The sequence below is a fragment of the Peromyscus maniculatus genome, chromosome 1 (assembly GCF_049852395.1).
Source record: "Peromyscus maniculatus bairdii isolate BWxNUB_F1_BW_parent chromosome 1, HU_Pman_BW_mat_3.1, whole genome shotgun sequence".
Classification (NCBI taxonomy): domain Eukaryota; kingdom Metazoa; phylum Chordata; class Mammalia; order Rodentia; family Cricetidae; genus Peromyscus; species Peromyscus maniculatus.
Genome location: NC_134852.1, coordinates 51,824,553 through 51,841,636, shown reverse-complemented (window position 1 = coordinate 51,841,636; position 17,084 = coordinate 51,824,553). Strand labels below are relative to the sequence as shown.

At 52.2% G+C, this 17,084-nt stretch overlaps 2 protein-coding genes across 4 annotated transcripts; both read right to left on the bottom strand.

The window, feature by feature from the left end:
* Positions 1–1,731: 1,731 nt before the first annotated feature.
* On the bottom strand, positions 1,732–3,580 carry Tmem147 (transmembrane protein 147). The gene is made up of 7 exons (XM_006982061.4): positions 3,369–3,580; positions 3,227–3,296; positions 2,666–2,725; positions 2,442–2,578; positions 2,235–2,319; positions 2,017–2,138; positions 1,732–1,933 (listed from the first exon to the last, which is right to left on the bottom strand). Exons 1-7 carry the CDS (start codon positions 3,443–3,445, stop codon positions 1,810–1,812), a joined length of 675 nt encoding a protein of 224 aa, XP_006982123.1. The 5' UTR covers positions 3,446–3,580; the 3' UTR covers positions 1,732–1,809.
* A 236-nt stretch (positions 3,581–3,816) lies between these two features.
* Gapdhs (glyceraldehyde-3-phosphate dehydrogenase, spermatogenic) lies at positions 3,817–16,041 on the bottom strand. 3 transcript variants are annotated; one of them, XM_042268564.2, is made up of 11 exons: positions 15,918–16,041; positions 13,397–13,577; positions 11,278–11,374; positions 11,011–11,117; positions 7,172–7,262; positions 6,970–7,088; positions 6,485–6,566; positions 6,047–6,198; positions 5,753–5,915; positions 4,338–4,435; positions 3,817–3,988 (listed from the first exon to the last, which is right to left on the bottom strand). In XM_042268564.2, exons 1-11 carry the CDS (start codon positions 15,994–15,996, stop codon positions 3,916–3,918), a joined length of 1,242 nt encoding a protein of 413 aa, XP_042124498.1. In that variant the 5' UTR covers positions 15,997–16,041; the 3' UTR covers positions 3,817–3,915. The 3 variants fall into 3 exon arrangements, with proteins under 3 accessions (XP_042124498.1, XP_006982124.1, XP_076405448.1); XM_006982062.4 differs by lacking the exon at positions 15,918–16,041 and adding an exon at positions 15,442–15,618; XM_076549333.1 differs by lacking the exon at positions 15,918–16,041 and adding an exon at positions 14,755–14,837.
* Between the last annotated feature and the right edge of the window lie 1,043 nt (positions 16,042–17,084).

The following is a 17,084-nucleotide window of genomic DNA, read 5'->3' as shown; positions in this document are numbered from 1 at the left end:
ACACAGGGTGGGTCTCCCTGGGAAGTGTGGGAGGCTCTTGGGAGCTGTCAAGCCCCAGTGAATGGTGTCCTGGACTCTTGCTCCTTACCTGTCACCTCCCCACTTAGCCTACTACCAATCAACAAAAGCAATCAGCAGCTCACTGTCACTACCTCACTTCTCGGCTTCAAGCGGCTTCCCTACTCTGCTCAGGGACTCTTCCACCCAGGCCTTCTGGCTTGTCTCTTTCCGTATCACCACCATGCACAGCTTCCAAAACCCCCAACCAACCCCGGTAAAACTCCCACTGCCCTGGTCAACGTCATAGCCAGCAGCTCTAGGCCCTGCTACTAGACTATGTCTCAAGCCCTGCTGATCTGGAACCAAAGTCTGATGCATCCCAGAAGCCAGGCCATCAGTCCTACCCAGGCCTTTCCGTCCACTCCCACACTTCCTTTTCTGCTTGGCCACCAACCGGTCCTTTAGAACTTAGCTGATGTGTCCTCCCCTAGCACCCTCCTGCCTACAGGTTGGGTAAGGTAGTTTCTGTAAGGTAGTTCCAGTAAACCCTGTTTTCCATCCAGACCTCTAACCACAGCCCCGGCTTCTCCATTAGGACCCTGGTTAGTTCCGTCATCTCCATGGAGGGCCAGGCAGGCCTCAAGACAGGGGTGTACCAGAAACTGACCCCAGAGTATATCCAGTGTGCACCCCATCCACTTTCAGTCCATGCAAAGTCAAGGACATTCTTTACTCTCGGTACCAAAGCTACTGGGGATCCTCAGGGCACTGAGGAAGGGTCAGGGAAGGAGGTAGGCCCACGTGATGGAAAAATGTGCCTTCTGTAATCAGACGGTCATGCCAAGCCTACAGAAAGTGTCCTTTCCTATGTCTAAGGTTAAACAACATGCAGAATCTTAAGAGCCCAGTGACAGTGGGAAGACCAAGGCCGAGAAGCACCTTCCCGGGACTGTAGGTGGAGCTTAAATGGACATTCAAGGCCTTGGTTCTAACATCCTTCTCAGGAAGATGGAGTGGATGGAGCAAAGGCCTAGCCCAATGGCCCACAACGGGAATGATCATTGTGGTGGAATCAGTATCTAGGGCAGTATCCAAGTTGGTGGGCTTGGGTGCTATGTGGCTATTTAGCTGACCCACAACTCCACCTTAAGAGACTTAGGCCAGGATTTAAGTTGAAGGCTGCAGAACTGAGTCAAAGCATGGAGAAGCTCAGAGTCAAGGAACTCTTCATAGTGGCCTGTGCCTTATGATTATAGGAATTTGACTAGGGAAATCATTCCAAGGAGCAGCTCTAGATATATCAAGGGCAAGGGCATAGGCTACTATCAACTGTGCAATGAAGCAAGCACCAGAGAGTTACAAGCCGAGGATGGTGACCCAGTTAGACAGGTTTCAAATCAGCACCCCCAGCTGTCACACGGTGGATGGATCAGAGTGGGGAAGGGGGGGGGGCTGAGTGTTGGAGGCAGCCAACCCAGGGAAGGCTCCACATGGAAGAGGGCTCAGATCGAGCTGTAAGGACAGGAGGAATTCTCCTCCACTCAAATCCTCCTCTTCAACTCTAGTGTGCCCATTCCTTAGCTTATCACACAATTATCAAGCCCTCAAGCACCCATGGGGAAACCAGGTCTGGCCAGCTTGTCTCCCTGGTTCCAAAGCCAGACAGGCTCTGTGGGCCCTAAGTGGCACAGTCCTAGGATTCATTTCTGAGAGAGAAACGGACGCACAAAAAACTTTCCAAACACCGTTTACTTCACTAAAATCTGGAGAGAGGCAGCGAGAAGGTACATCAACACCTGGGCCACCAAGCTAGGAGTGTACATTGACAACAGCAACATACAGGGCCAGGGTGCTGAGGGCCAGCAGGCCTGTCACTACTGCCCGGGCCAGCAGCGCTGTCCAGCTGCCCAAGGAACAAAGATGGACAAAGGTCCTGTGGGGAAAAAAACACAATGAGGAATGGAAAGAGAAAACACACCCCCAATTGAACCCAACCTCAAACCCCAGCCGGCTCACTCCATGACAAAGGCCTTGTAGACACTAAGAAACATCAAGAAGAGAACTGCAGGCCGGAAGGTGTGGTACAAGTCATAGCGTGTTATCATCCAGACCTGAGCTGCTGCCACGATGTAGTGGACCTGCAGGGAGGAGGGAAAGAAGTGGGAAGCTGGGGCCAAGTTTGGGGGAGAAGTATGGTTAACAGCATAAAGGTGGGCACGGACAAGACTGCATACCAGACTGATGTTGGAGTCAATGCTCATCTGGATGTATTTCCAGTCAAATTCAATGCCTCGGGCTCCCACCCAGAGGGGAATGCAGCTGAGGAAGGCAAAGGGAGGGACTCTCTAGTACCCAGACCCCCTGAACACCCAGACTCTGGTCCCCACCCTCCAGCACTCCTGTGAGACCCAGAAGCCTAGGCTCCAGGCTGCTCCACACACCGGGACATAATGAGCTCAGCAGTGGCCCAGCCCAGGGCAGCAACCATGATCTTGTATTCCCCCTTGCCTGCATTCCGCGACATGACAAGGTTTAGGCCTATCAGGTCTGCCACATCCACACTGGCTTTCATGAATTCCTGTGGGTCAGGCAGAGACGAGTGAGCACACACAGGGGCCAGGTGAACACACTCCTGCACTCCCTGCCCCTGCCGTGTCCAACTCACCCCGATGAAGTCATAGATGCCACCTTCCCAGGTGGGGAAGAAAGTGGCCAAGAACAGCATCTGAGAAAAGAAAGTGGGAAGGTCACCTGAAGGTGAGGGCAATAAAACTACGCGGACATTGTGGACAGTGACTGAGTTGCAAGAGGAGGAGGGCTGAACGCTGGGTTCTGGGGTTATGCCGGGTGGAAGTGGCAAGATCACAAGAGCAGGGGGCACAGGGGGCAGATGCCCAGTTCCCGAGAAGTCTAGAAGTTCACACGGGAATCTGAAGTCTAGAAATGCCGGAGTGAAAGCATGCCTAGCGTAAGCAGCACCATGCGACACCCTGTGGGTGAAATCTCACTTAGCCAACACTTAAGGGGTTTCCTCAGTTTTACCAAAAGTGCTAAGAAAAAGTTGCACCAAGGACTCTGCTGGGCTTCCACCCCTTCTAAGGTATTCGGGCACAGTCCCTAAGCTTTGTCTCGAGGGTTGTCCCAGGGAGCGCAACAGCAGCAGATCCGGGTCCCTGAGGTCTGGAATGCCTGGAGGCCAAACACGTGGAGTCCCGGAGTCCCTCACCTTGCATAGCTGCACAAAGAGGTAGGTGACCCCGGCCTGGACACATTTCCAGAAGGCGTTGTACTCGGACCTGAAGAAGGGGGCGGTGAGGGGTCGGCCCAGGACCCGCACCCTCTCCGCCCCGCGCCCGCCCTGCACTCACAGGCCGCTGCACTTGTACGTGATGAAATAGGGAAAGTAGGCGAGGGCAAAGCAGTTCCCGAAGTGGAACAGGGTCATGACGCCGGCCGCCCGGTCCCGCCAGCGCGGAACTCGCCCGGCGGCGCCTCCTCTGGGCAAGGGGTCTCGGCCTCGCCGGCACCCGGGCCTGGCGCCCACCTGATTGCCGTGGCCCACGCGCGGTCTTATGGGAATTGTAGTCCCGCCTGGCACGTCGCGCGCCATGACGTCAGAGCGCCGATCGCCTGCCCCGCTGCCGGGCTTCCAGAGCCTGATGCTGGTGTTTCGACAGCACCTGCCCTCCATGGCAGAGATGCGTTTGCTCTCCCTAAGTGGTACCCGGCTCGGAACCAAGCGCCACCTCTTTCTCGCCTATCCGAGAACCCGGCCCCAAACGCACGGTGATCGGCGCAGAGACAAGAGGACGAAGCTGTGCGCACATTGGTTTTTATTTCATTGTTGACTCTGGAGAGCCACGCGACCTCTTTCTAAGGGGACCCGAGGGGAAAAGCAAGGAGGGGCCTTCCGGGTTACTTCTCCTGGCTAAACATGTAGCGGATGAGGTCCACTACCCGGTTACTGTAGCCATATTCGTTGTCGTACCTGGGGAGGGGAGGAAGGAGGCATCAGTGTGTGTGTGTGTGTGTGTGTGTGTGTGTGTGTGTGTGTGTGTGTGTGTGTGTGGTGTGTGTGTGTGTGTGGTGTGTGTGTGTGTGTGTGTGTGTGTGTGTGTGTGTGTAGTGTGTGTGTGTGTGTGTGTGTGTGCCCGGAGGCATCTGTGTGTGTGTGTGTGTGTGTGTGTGTGTGTGTGCCCGGAGGCATCTGTGTGTGTGTGTGGCATCTGTGTGTGTGTGTGCCCGGAGGCATGTGTGTGTGTGTGTGTGTGTGCGTGCGCGCACGCCCGCCCTCCTGCTAGCCTCTCCCACTATCTTCCGGCATCTTTCCCCTTTACCAGGAAACAAGCTTAACGAAGTTGTCATTGAGGGCAATGCCTGCCCTAGCATCGAAGATGGACGAATGAGGATCGCCGATAAAGTCCGTGGAGACCACCTAGGTGACAATTTCAAAGATAAATGTAGCAGAGTAAGGACCTCCAGAAGCCCAGACTTGACTCCCAGACCACATTGTCATTCAGTCATCTGGCATATTGGCCAGAGTTCTTTTGTGTTGGTGACAAGATGTCTCAGGGATTATCAGAAAAGACACAGGTTGGGGGATGGTTCAGTGGGTAAAAGTGCTTGTCACATCAGTGCGAGCATCTGAGTTTGGATCCCCAAGGCTGGGCATGTGGTGGACACCTGTAATCCCAGCATTCCAGATCCAGACCCAAGATCCCCGAGGCATGATGGCTAGCTAGACTAGCTGAACTTGGCAAGCTACAGTTACAGCTTGCCTCAGTAAATAAGTGGAGTGAAATAAGACATGTCAGTTTCATGCCTCCACACATGTATCACCACTGCTCATGTACCTATACACACTTCCCCATGCATCCACACAGGTACACAGGTACACAGGACGGGGTGGGTGGGTGGGAGGCACATGACTCAGACCACAATGCCCTAATGCTGTTCCAAGAAACATTACATGCAAGCAGTGGATGGCATGAGCCTGGGTCTTGTGAGTAGGATCTGAAGTAGGAGCAGCTACTGAATTTTTGAGGCAATGCAAGGGCACTTCTTCAAGGCCGAAGCACTGAGTGGTTTTTTTTTTTTTTTTTTTATACTGGGTCTCTTTGTTGCTCTGGAACTCGCTCTGTAAACCAGGCTAGCCTCACACTCAGAAATCTGCCTGCCTCTGCCTCCTGACTGCTGGGATTAAAGGTGTGCATTCCTCCACCACCCCCGAGCCTAGCAGATGGCACTTGTGAAGTCTGCTCCCAGGAAAGGCGTCTGACCTGGCCTAAACCCTGAGGAAAAAACATTTAAAAATAAGAACTGGTGTCTTTTTTTCCGCTAAGCGTGTATTAAGCACCTCTGTACGCCAGGCCCTGGGTAGATAGTAAAAGCTCCATAGGGAGTTAGTTCTTAAGTTACTGTTTTCTTGGACAGCATGTGCTGTGGGTTACATGAGTGACTTCTTGTCATTGTGGTGAGGAAAAACAACATTGTTAGATCAAGGCAGCACAGTGTCAAGGCACACAGGCAGAAAGACCTACTTTCCCTGGCCTGCGGGTTTTGTGTGTCTTTTTTGAGACAGGGTCTCATTATGTATCCTTGGCTGGCCTGGAACTCAGACTCACCTCCTTGAGTGTGCTCTACCACACCCAGCTGGCCTGTAATTCCTATTTTGGCCCATGCATAATAGTTCAATGGTGAGTGGGACTCCTCATTCTCCCAGGGGTCCTCTAAGGTTTCCTTCAGTCCTTACCTGGTCCTCTGTGTAAGCAAGGATGCCAGCCAAAGGCCCTTTGGCTGCTGCTTTTACAGCCTCCTTGATAGCTGAGTAGGAGGCAGGCTGAGCCAGGCGGCAGGTCAGGTCCACAACAGATACGTTTGGGGTTGGCACCCGGAATGCCATTCCCGTTAACTTCCTGGAGAATTTCACAGCAAGGGTGGGAGTCAGAGCTCAGGGACTTCTGTTTCCATTCTCCCCTTGCCTTGGGACCTGTGAGGCCCTCCTAGGGAATGTCCCCACCCTGGTTACAGTATTATATCCTCATACCCTTTGAGCTCTGGGATGACTTTGCCTACAGCACTGGCAGCCCCAGTGGAGGATGGGATGATGTTCTGGTGAGCACCGCGGCCACCTCGCCAATCCTTCTTTGATGGCCCGTCCACTGTCTTCTGAGTGGCCGTGTAGGAATGGACTGTGGTCTTGGGGAACAAGAGGATCAAGATGAAGCCTTCTTGCTCCTAAGCTCTCATTCCTCTTTCTTCTAGGACTTGGGAGGTGGTCTAGGTATGGAGGCTAACAGGGCCACCACCGCAGATCATAGGAGGGGTGCCTGGAGGCCAGGGCCTGTCCTTGTCAGAGCATTTCAAAGGGCGCCCCTGCCGGTGGGCTTCCTTCCCAAGCCACTCTCGCTGCCAGCTCCATACCTTTAGCAAGGCCCGGGAAGAAGGGCGTGGTCTCCCTGCCGCCCTTTCTGCCCCAACTCACCATTAGCCCTTCCACGATCCCAAAGCGTTCATGAATAACCTTTGCGAGGGGGGCCAGGCAGTTGGTGGTGCAGGACGCGTTGCTGGAATGACCGTGGTGTGCCAGATGAGTGCCAGAGCCCACTTCCCACCATTACTCTTACTTAACCAGGTCTGGCTTTGTGAGATGGGAGGGGGGAGGGGGGAGGCTTCCTGGGGGTGCCATGGGATGGGAATGGGAGTGCATGAGATAAAGGAGCCCTTGGAAGTACCACTGGGGAATGCTGCCTGGGCATGTCCTCTAGATACCGAATATTCCTAGTGGTTTCATGGGGGAAATTAACACAAGAGCTTGAGATTTAGGGACTGATAAGTGGGAGCAAGTTGATCTGAAAGACTCCAGAGATCTAGTGGAATTGGGGTGGGGAGAAAGTGTTCCCTGTGCTATAGCCTGGCATGTCTGCTGGTACCACCCATGTGTTCAAGGATGGCTGTCAGCCCAGGTACCTGACAATGTTCATAGTGCCAGGGTTATAGTCCTTCTCATTCACACCCATGACCAACATGGGTGCATCAGGGGAGGGCGCAGTGACTACCACACGCTGGGCACCGGCTGTGATGTGTGCCTAGTGATAGAGTACAAGGGTTAGGGTCTCCAAGCACCACTGCCCCCTCTCCCAGACAGGTGTGGGCACTCTCCCCCACTCACCGAAGCTGCCTCCGTGGACAGGTATACGCCTGTAGACTCCACCACATAGGGACACCCTACGGAACTCCAAGGGATGTCTTTGGGGTCTTTGCTGTGGGTGGTGGGAAGGCTGGGTCAGTCTTCCTTGCTTGGGTATCAGGCAAGCCAAGAGGCTTTGGTGCCATGACCTGCTAACACCCATTCCATAACTCCATTTTTTTTTTTTTTTTTTTTGGTTTTTCGAGACAGGGTTTCTCTGTGTAGCTTTGCGCCTTTCCTGGAGCTCACTTGGTAGCCCAGGCTGGCCTCGAACTCACAGAGATCCGCCTGGCTCTGCCTCCCGAGTGCTGGGATTAAAGGCGTGCGCCACCAACGCCCGGCCCATAACTCCATTTTTACCTGCCTGCTCCAGGTCAGTGCCCTCTTGCGGCCCACACCACCCACTCTCCCTTTCTTCCTTCCTTCCTTTCCTTTCCTTCCTTCCTTCCTTCCTTCCTTCCTTCCTTCCTTCCTTCCTTCCTTCCTTCCTTCCTTCCTTCCCTTTCCTTTCTTTTTTTTTAGGGGGGGCATTCGAGACAGGGTTTCTCTGTGTAGCCTTGGCTGCCCTGGAACTCACTCTGTAGACCAGGCTTCTGCCTCCTGAGTGCTAGAATTAAAGGCATGTGCCACCACTGCCCGGCAGCTCTTCCTTTCTTGTCTGCTAAACCTGCTGTGTCTAGACAGACTTTGACATCCTCAGCTCCGGCTCTTCCACCCTCAGGAACTATTCCGACAACGCTGAAGAGAGACCAGAACTGGCAACGCTCCTTTCTGGTCCCAGCTCTGACCACTTCCCGTGAACCCTTGTAGCCTTTGCCATCACCACTGAGCTCTTGTTGGGAAGACCCCAAGGACAGACACCCACGCCAGACAACAGCTCGTGGGAAGACTACAGTTGAAGGACCTGTGGCCAGGCAGTGACCCGTCACTGACAGTAGAACACCCCCCCCCCAAAGGCTTCTGTTCCCCTCCTTTCCAGTCTGCGTTTTCACTGGATTTTGGTTGGTTGGTGGTCGTGTCTCACGTAACCCAGTCTGGTCTGCAGCTTCGGCGATCCTCCTGCCTCAGCCTCCGAGTGCACAAGCATCATCATGACTGCTTTTGCCTTGATACCCCCCCCCCCCAATGTTTTTATCTGAAACTCGTCAAGCACCCTTCCTTGTTTTCCACTTGGGTCTAGCAGGCAAGCTCAGGGACTCCATCTGTGGGCTTGTCCCTCATGGAGTTATCATGTGACGGGGAGATTTGTTCTTACAATTGCTTCTGGCTCTACTTCTGGATCATTCATACTACATGACTGGATCCGTTTCTGCCATAAGAATTTAATCAATCAGTATCTAGTTAAACTTTTTGTTTTTTGAGACAGGGTTTCTCTGTGTAGCCTTGGCTGCCCTGGAACTCACTTTGTAGACCAGGCTGGACTTGAACTCATAGATATCTACCTGACTCTGCTTCCCAAGTGCTGGGATTAAAGATGTACACCACCACTACCTGGCTATATTTAAACATTTTAAAATAACTTATTTTAAGTCCTCTGTGTGTGTGAGAGAGAGAGGGGGAGAGGGAAGGGAAAGGAGAGGAGAGGAGAGGAAAGAGAGAGTGTTGTTGGATCCTCTGGAGCTGTAGTTACAGGAGGCTATGAGCCAGTTTTGGGAGTTCTGGGAATTGAACTTGGGTCCTCTGAAAGGGCAATTGTGATCTATCTCCAGCACCAACTGATGCATATTCACTTAATTTTTGTGGTGCTGAGGATTGATGCCAGGCCTTTATACATAGAGGAGAATATTCTACTACTGAGCTACATCCCTATCCCTATTTTCTTCTTTTTAGTCACTCTACACATGTACACTAAGCTGTCATGAGCCTTCAGTCTTAGGTATTTATCTGTTAACCACCACTGTGTTCATTTTTCAGAAAAGCCTGTGTCAGGACAGCGGTGATAGCAGGCTGGGAGCACAGGCTAGCCAGCCCTAGGTTCTGCGCCGCCCCCCCCCCTCCGCCCCCCTCCCCCATTAGCTACAGTGTGGGAATGAATGAATGCACAAGCACATTCATTCTTCTCTGGACAACATGGCTCCTTTCTCCCTCTGCTCCATCAGCCCACACCATTCACCGTCTGGGCCAGGTAGCCTTTATCTGATGCACTCGTTTTCTGGCTTTCAAGCTAGGAGTACTTCAGCAATTCCTGAAACAAGTTGAGTTGGCCCAGCCCCTCATGCCCACGGGTCTGTTCTGAAGAGTCGTCCGTCAGTTGCATGAGTGGGAAGCGACTGTATTCATATTCTATTGGCAGGTTGTCACGTGCTGTTTGGGCTCACTGAGAGGCTGGCTCAAGACCCAAGCATGTTTATGTCAAACGTTCTTCAAGACCCCTTGTCCAGGGATGGACTGGCCCCTCCCCTCTGTGATAGAAAAAGAAGAGAACAGTAAAAGAGCCCCAGGGTAAGAGCACAGTCCCTGAGAATGGAGGTTACACAAGCTCCGCCATGAGAGAAAGCTCAGTCAGGAGCTCCAACCTCCACTTCCCTAGTCATTCTCTGCTGGGTGTTGGGAGCCCTTGACTAGACCATGGCTCATCGCTCTCTGTTACTATCTGTTCTGTTACTTAGAAGCTCCACCAGCCCTGCCTGGAAACTGAATTTTCTTGGGTTATCCCCAGTTGATTTCCACCAGATGTTTTGAGCTCTTGATTTGACATTTTGCTATCTATCCATCCATCCATCCCTTGCTGTTTATTTTTTGACTTTGGCTTGCCATATATAATTTATAAACTTTTTCAGAATGAAAAGTGTTGCTATCAGCTCATTCATTCTCCAACAGTATGGGAGTGGGGGTGTTGTGGGGGGAAGGGGGCGGGGGGGGCAGCGCTGGCAATGCCCAGACAGATGCAGAGGGACTTAGGGTGATTGATAAGCTGACCCACTGGAATTGCTCTTGGGGTCATGATTTCAAACTCAGGGCAAGCAGCTTCTGTTTTCCAGGACACCCTCGTACCTACCTCCAGTCAGTCCCCTCCAAACTTATACCTCAGCAAGTTAAAAGGGAAGCTGTGAGTGTTCTGCCTGAGCAGGAGCCAGACGACCTTGCCTGGGGCTACAGAGGGCTGGTTTCTTAGGGTTTGCAAGTAGCACGTCATTGTTTATTTTTCCTGGAGACAATTTTATCATGTAGCTCCAGGCTGACCTAGAACTTGAGTAATCCTCCTGTCTCAGCCTTCCAAGTGCCTGGGTTGTGAGTGTATACCCCACACCTGGCATGCTACTGTCTGATATGTAGACTTTGACTCTACCTGCAAATTGTGGGACACCCATCAGCAGAAGCTGTATGAGGTAGGCACTATGAAGTTGGCTTTGCTTATGTGTAAGGGGTACAGGCCCAGGGTCCCCAGAGGTGATGACCAGGGTGGCAGATGAGGCACAGAGAAGACTGCAGGGTGGGATGCATAGTGCATGGTGTACCCCGGGAGCTGGAGCCTTATTTGGGGTGCTAAGGAGCATGGGGGGTTAGGTGGAGGATTCAAAAGGCTTCAGGGGATGCTGGGTAGGAGCTGGCTCAATTGCCATAGAGAGGTGGGTGGTTGATGGCTCAGGGGAAGCAGGAGACAAGGTACAGTGAACCTATGTACCCAAGAGAACACATGCAGATGTGTGTTAGATACAAAACACTAAAGAACCATGGGCTGTTCTTAACTGTTGTAGGAATCAGAGAGCTCCCTGAGACCCTCTCTCTAAACAGTACCTAGAGGCATGCACATATAGTTTAGCTGTAGCATGGGATGACAGCCTCCCCACTTCACGGTATGTGAGACACTCAGGCCTTACCACTGGTACACTTGGATCTCAGTGTTATCCACAACTAGTCTTCCATCCTTTTCTTCCACGCTTCCTTTGTATCTCCCATGCACAGAGTCATATTTGAACATGTATACCTGCAGTAGACAGGGTCCTCATCTTAGGTGGCAGAGCCAGCAACCCCAGAGAAGTCCCCACCTTGGGGAAGATTCTGCAAGGCTTTCCATACAGCTCTTGGAACCCTCTCCCCAGCTCAGGTACCACTCCGGCTGGCCCCTCTCTCCATCTGCTACTTACCATGTATTCTGGGTCAATGAATGGATCGTTCACTGCCACCACCTTAACGCCCTTCTCCATGCAGACTCGCAGCACCAAACGACCAATGCGTCCAAATCTGTCCAAGCAGGAACATATAAAATAGGGCATGGGTGTGGGAGCAGGGTGACAGGGATGTCATGGTGTCAGTGTCCCACCAAGTTCATGTTGAACTTTGAACCATTGCGGGTATCAAAAGGATGGAAACTTAGGACTGGTGAGGTGGCTCAGTGGGTAAAGGCGCTTGCTACTGAGCCTGACGTCCTCAGTCCTATCCTTGGGACCCATGTGGCAGAAGAGACCTGACTCCTGCAAGTTGTCCTTTGACCTACACATGCATACATGCATGCACACACACACACACACACACACACACACACACACACACACACACATAAACACAGATCATTTCTAATCCTCTTGTGGTATTAAGTTTAAATTTAGTTCAGAGGGTGGGGCCCCTAGGGGGGTGTTAGTGGCTTTATGAGGAGAGAGACCCGGAAGCTGGCCCTGACTCTATCCGGCATGCATGTTAGTGCACTGCCTTAGGACTCTGCAGAGTCCCCACGGGTGAGGAGGCTCCCACCAGATGCTTCATCCCAATGTTGTACTCTCCCAGTCTCCAGACTGTAAGAAATCTCTTTTCTTTGAAATGACCCAGTATCAGGTGTTGATAGCCGCTGAAAACAGACTGAGACATCGTGAAGCTCTCTCAAGGGGTTTAGGTCCTCAGTGTGGGTGTGGGAAGCGACCACTCTGTGTGTCTCATCTCTTGCCCAGGTGAGATTGCTCAGCTCTTAACCTGTACTTCCATTTCCCAGCCCCACCCACCCCGTTTGTTCATTTCCTTCTCTTTTCCTTCCCTCCGCTCCCCTCCCCTCCTCCCCTCCTCCCCTCTTCCTCTCTCCATTCCTTTTTATTTTCTATTTTCATTTTTTTTTAAAGATTTGTTTATTTATTTATTTATTATGTATACAGCACGTATGACTGCAGGCCAGAAGAGGGCACCAGATCTCGTTACAGATGGTTGTGAGCCACCATGTGGTTGCTGGGAACTGAACTCAGGACCTCTGGAAGAGCAGTCAGTGCTCTTAACCTCTGAGCCATCTCTCCAGCCCCTCTATTTTCATTTTTATTTGTATTACTTGTGTGTGTGTGTGTGTGTGTGTGGTGCCGGAGACCAAACCCAGGGCTTTGTGCATGCTAGACAGGTACTCTACCACCAATTTATATACCTTCCCCCTCACCCCTGTACCTCCTTTGTTTTTCTGTTCGTTTGAGACAGGGTCTCACTGGGTAGCCCTGGTTGGCCTGGAACTCGTAGAGATCTGCCTGCCTCTGCCTCTGCCTCTCTAGACACTCTCCCCTCTACCTCTCTGCCCCTCTGCCTCTGCCAGGATCAAAGGTGTGCGCTATATTCCTCCCAGCCTCCAGCTCCTTTTCATATTGTTTTGTTCTGTATTTTTTGAGACAGGATCTCACTGTGTAGCCCAGACTAGCCTGGAACTCACAATCCATAGCTCAGGTTGGCCTTGAACTTGGGAGCCATGCTTTAGCCCCCCTAGTTGCTGGTGTTCTAGACACACCACCATACCATACCATCCCTGTTCTCACTCCCATAGCTGGGTAGATCCAGGGAAACTCCACACCTCTCTGTGTTAAATGAGGGCTATATTCATTACCATCGTGCCTCAGGTCTTAAAGGACTCTCTACCCCCCACCCCAATTGTCCTTACAGCTGTGCAGATTCCCTGCTGTCTCTGGATATACGAGCATGCTCCTCCCATGCTAGGACACTTGCTTGCCCCACGACCTTGAGGACTTTCCCCAGTGGAGAGACGGAGTGCCTTTTGTCACTTAGCCTTCCTGTGGCCAGCCTTTGCTTCCCTCCCGGGCCTTGATGAGGTCTCCACTGCAGCCTTGAACTACCTCGGGCCTGTATCTGAATACTGTCTTCTAGAGTGGGTTCTCCAAGGACTGGCTTGCCCTTGCTTGCCCAGCAAGAAGGAGGAAGATGCCCCCAGCCCATGGTGACTGGAGGAGGCCACAGTGTCAGCCTCTGGGGCTGGCTCCAGCATCACCTTGGGTGAAGTAGACTCACCCATTGATGCCCACTGTTAGTTCCTTCATTGGCTTTTGGGGCGGTGGAGGAATGGGAGGTGCTTCTTTGACAGGCTGTGGCCGAGGTGGCAGTGGTGGCGGCGGCGGCGGATTCTCGACCTTAGGTGGCGGCTCCTCAATTTTGGGCTCAGGTGGACATGGTGGGGGTGGCGATCTAATCACTGTGGGGAGCAGAGAGGGTACGGAAAGGGGGTGGTGAGCTGGGTCACTCCATTCAGGATATGGGGATGGGTGAGGTGGTGCCCCTACCTGAGTGTGAGTCCTGGGAGCCTGATTTCCACCTCCACACACATACAAATGTGAGAGTGCCTCCCATATGGGAGCATGTGTACACACACACACACACACACACACACACACACACACACACACACACACACACACACGCCAATTTCTTTTTTAAAGAGGAGGAAGTTTGGCTTTCTAGTGCCCAGTGTTTCTTTCCCAAATCCCCCAAGCCAGAGAACAAGCAAGAGAGGGCACCGAGGTTAAGACGTGTGCCAGGTGTGGCGGCGCGCACATTTAATCCCAGAGAATCTGTCAATTCAAAGCCATCATAGTCTACAGAGTGAGTTCCAGGACAGCCAGGGCTATACAGAGAAACTCTGTCTCAAAAACAAAACAAAACAAAAAACAAAAACAAAACAACAACAAAAGGCATGGGACGGAGATTTCTCCCTAAACTTCAATTTCAGTGTGTGCTTAGCAGTTACATGAGGATGTATTTTCTGTGATTCAGTTTCTTACTCTGTGAAATGAGGATAAGATATCCCACACATATTATAGCCCTCGCTGTCCCTTTCTTGCCCTTCCTCCTCCTTGAGATGGTCTAACCTAGGCTGGACTCAAGTTCTCGGTTCTTGTGCCTCACCCTCCGCAATGCTGTGACCACAGCTGTGTCCGCTTTGCGGCCCCTCCCCCATTTCAGTGCCGGGGATAAATCCAGGGCCCCCATCTGTTAAACATTGCTCGCCTGTTTTGGTACACAGCACTCTTACATGTTAGTATTTCAAAGATGATTTCTTGATCTGATAATAGATCTAGTTCTGTGAGCTCCAACCTATTCTAAAGATAAGACTCACCCTGGGAGGCCTCTTTCTAGAAAAATCAGACTTAGTTGGGCAATACTGAGGCCCAAGAATATTTTCTCTCCTCTCTCCTCTCTCTCTCCTCTTTCTTCTCTTCCCTCTCTCCCCTCCCTCCTCCTCCCCCTCCCCTCTCTCCTCCCCCCTCCCTCTCTCCCCTCCCCTCTCCCTTTCCCCTCCTCTCTCCCCTCCCCTTACTCCTTTCCTCTCCTCTCCCCTCCCCTCCCCTCTCTAGGTCTTAAGACCCGGCTACCTTGGGCTCCTCTGAAATGATACTGAGGGGTGAGGCTCCCTGGGGCTGGTTATGTCTCCAGAGCCTTTGATGATGTCACAATGTCCCTCCCACTCTCCCCTCCCCTCTCCTCTCCTCTCCCCTCCCCTCTCCTCTCCCCTTCCCTCCCCTCTCTCCTCCCCTCCCCTCTCCTCTCCCCTCCCTTCTCCTCTCCTCTCCCCTCCCCTCCCCTCTCCCCTCCCTTCTCCTCTCCTCTCCCCTCCCCTCTCCCCTCCCCCCTCCCTTTCCCCTTCCCCTCCCCTCCCCCCTCCCCCCTCCCTTTCCCCTTCCCCTCTCCTCTCCCCTTCCCTCCCCTCTCTCCTCCCCTCCCCTCCCCTCTCCTCTCCCCTCCCCTCCCCTCCCCTCTCTCTTCCCCCTTCCCCTCCCCTCCCCCTTCCCCTTCCCCCTCCCCTCTCCTGTGCAGAAGTCCCGGGTGAGGAAGGAGATGAGTGGGAGTGGGACGGGGAGGACTCCTGGAGGAAAGAGGTCTGGACGCTGCCTGAAGGGCTCCCCTCCTCCTGCCCCCTGGCCTGCTCCTCCAGAGCACGCAGCAATCAGCATCCTAGTGGCAGGAGGGTCTCAGCACTCTGAGCATCCTGTATGAGGGTGTACTGACTCCAGACTACACTTTCCTCCTCTTCCCAGCGTCACCCCAAAGGCTCTCCTCACCTGGACATGACTGCCTCAGTAGTTGGACAACAGTGACGTTGGTGAGGACGATGTCACGTTTTGACATGGCCTAAGGTCTTAAGACCCGGCTGCCTTGGGCCCCTCTGAGATGGTACTGAGGTGTGAGGCTCCCCCAGGCTGGTTATGTCTCCAGAGCCTTCAATGATGTCACATTGTCCAGTGACATCACAGAGGAAGTGGTGTGCAGGCTGGAGACCTTAGCCCGCAGAGGCCTCTGGGAATCTCACACTGAGTATTTCAGGGCCACACTGGCATCTAGAGTGGAATCTGCTGGGCTCACACAGCTGCCCATGGCTGCTGTCTCCCTTCCTCCCTCCCCTGGTCCACCTGCTCCTTGCTGTCCTGGATCTCTGAGGAGGTTCCCTGGCTCTCCTAGTGTCTGGAAAGGCCTGGAAAGTCCCAAGTCTCCCCTTGGCTACCTGGGTTCCCAGGGGTTTACGAGTAGCTCTTCTCACCCAGGCGGAGGAGAGGAAGGAGATACTCGAGGATCCAGAGGTCTGGGAGGACAGCATGGAAGCAGCTTCTCCCTGACATGACAGGACAGCTGCACTTGTGAACTCAGCAGCAGGCACGGTTGCCTGCCCAAGGTCAAGGCAGTCAACATTCTCATGATGGGGGAGGGGCTCAGGAGCTGCAGACAGGGAAAAGGATGAGTCAGTTTTCCTTTGGGTTGTACACCAAACACTGCTGGGTGATCCCATACCCATGAATCTGTTGGCAGGACGAATCAGTGTGGGCTTCAAAATAGAGATAGATGCACAGATGGGAGGTAGGTAGGTAGATAGATGATGATAGATAGATAGATAGGTAGATAGATAGATAGATAGATAGATAGATAGATAGATGATAGATAGATGATAGATAGATAGATAGATAGATAGATAGATACATAGATGATAGGTAGATAGATAGATAGATAGATAGATAGATAGATAGATAGATAGATAGATAGATAGATGATAGGAAGGGCACTAGGCTGCAGAGATGGCCCATCCATTAAGAGCACTTGCTGCTCTTATAGCTGATTTGGCTTCAGTTCCCAGCACCCACAGTGGTTTACAACCATCTGTAACTCCAGTTCTAGGGGGATCTGGTGCTCTCTTCTGGCCTATTCAGACACTTCATTCATGTGCTGCACATACATGTATGCAGGCAAAACACTCATATGTAGAGGGACTTTTTTTTTTTTTTTTTTTGAGGCAGGGTTTCTCTGTGTAGTTTTGATGCCTGTCCTGGAACTCACTCTGTAGACCAGGCTGGCCTCAAACTCACAGAGATCCACCTGCCTCTGCCTTCCAAGTGCTGGGATTAAAGGGGTGTGCCACCACCACCAGGCATAGATGGACTTTTTGGGGCCCCCAAATCACAGAAAAATGACACAGAGACTTATTAATTATGAAAGCTTGGCCTTAGCTTAGGCTTGTTTCTAACCAGCGTTTATAACTTAAATTAACCCATATCTTTACATCTACATTAATTAATTAATTAATTAATTAATTAATTAATTCATACATTAATTCATTAATTCATCCATTATACTCATCCTGGTTATCTGGCATCTGGCTCTGACTCTGCCTTTCCTTTTCCCAGAGCTCTCTTTGTCCAGAAGTCCCTTTTATACC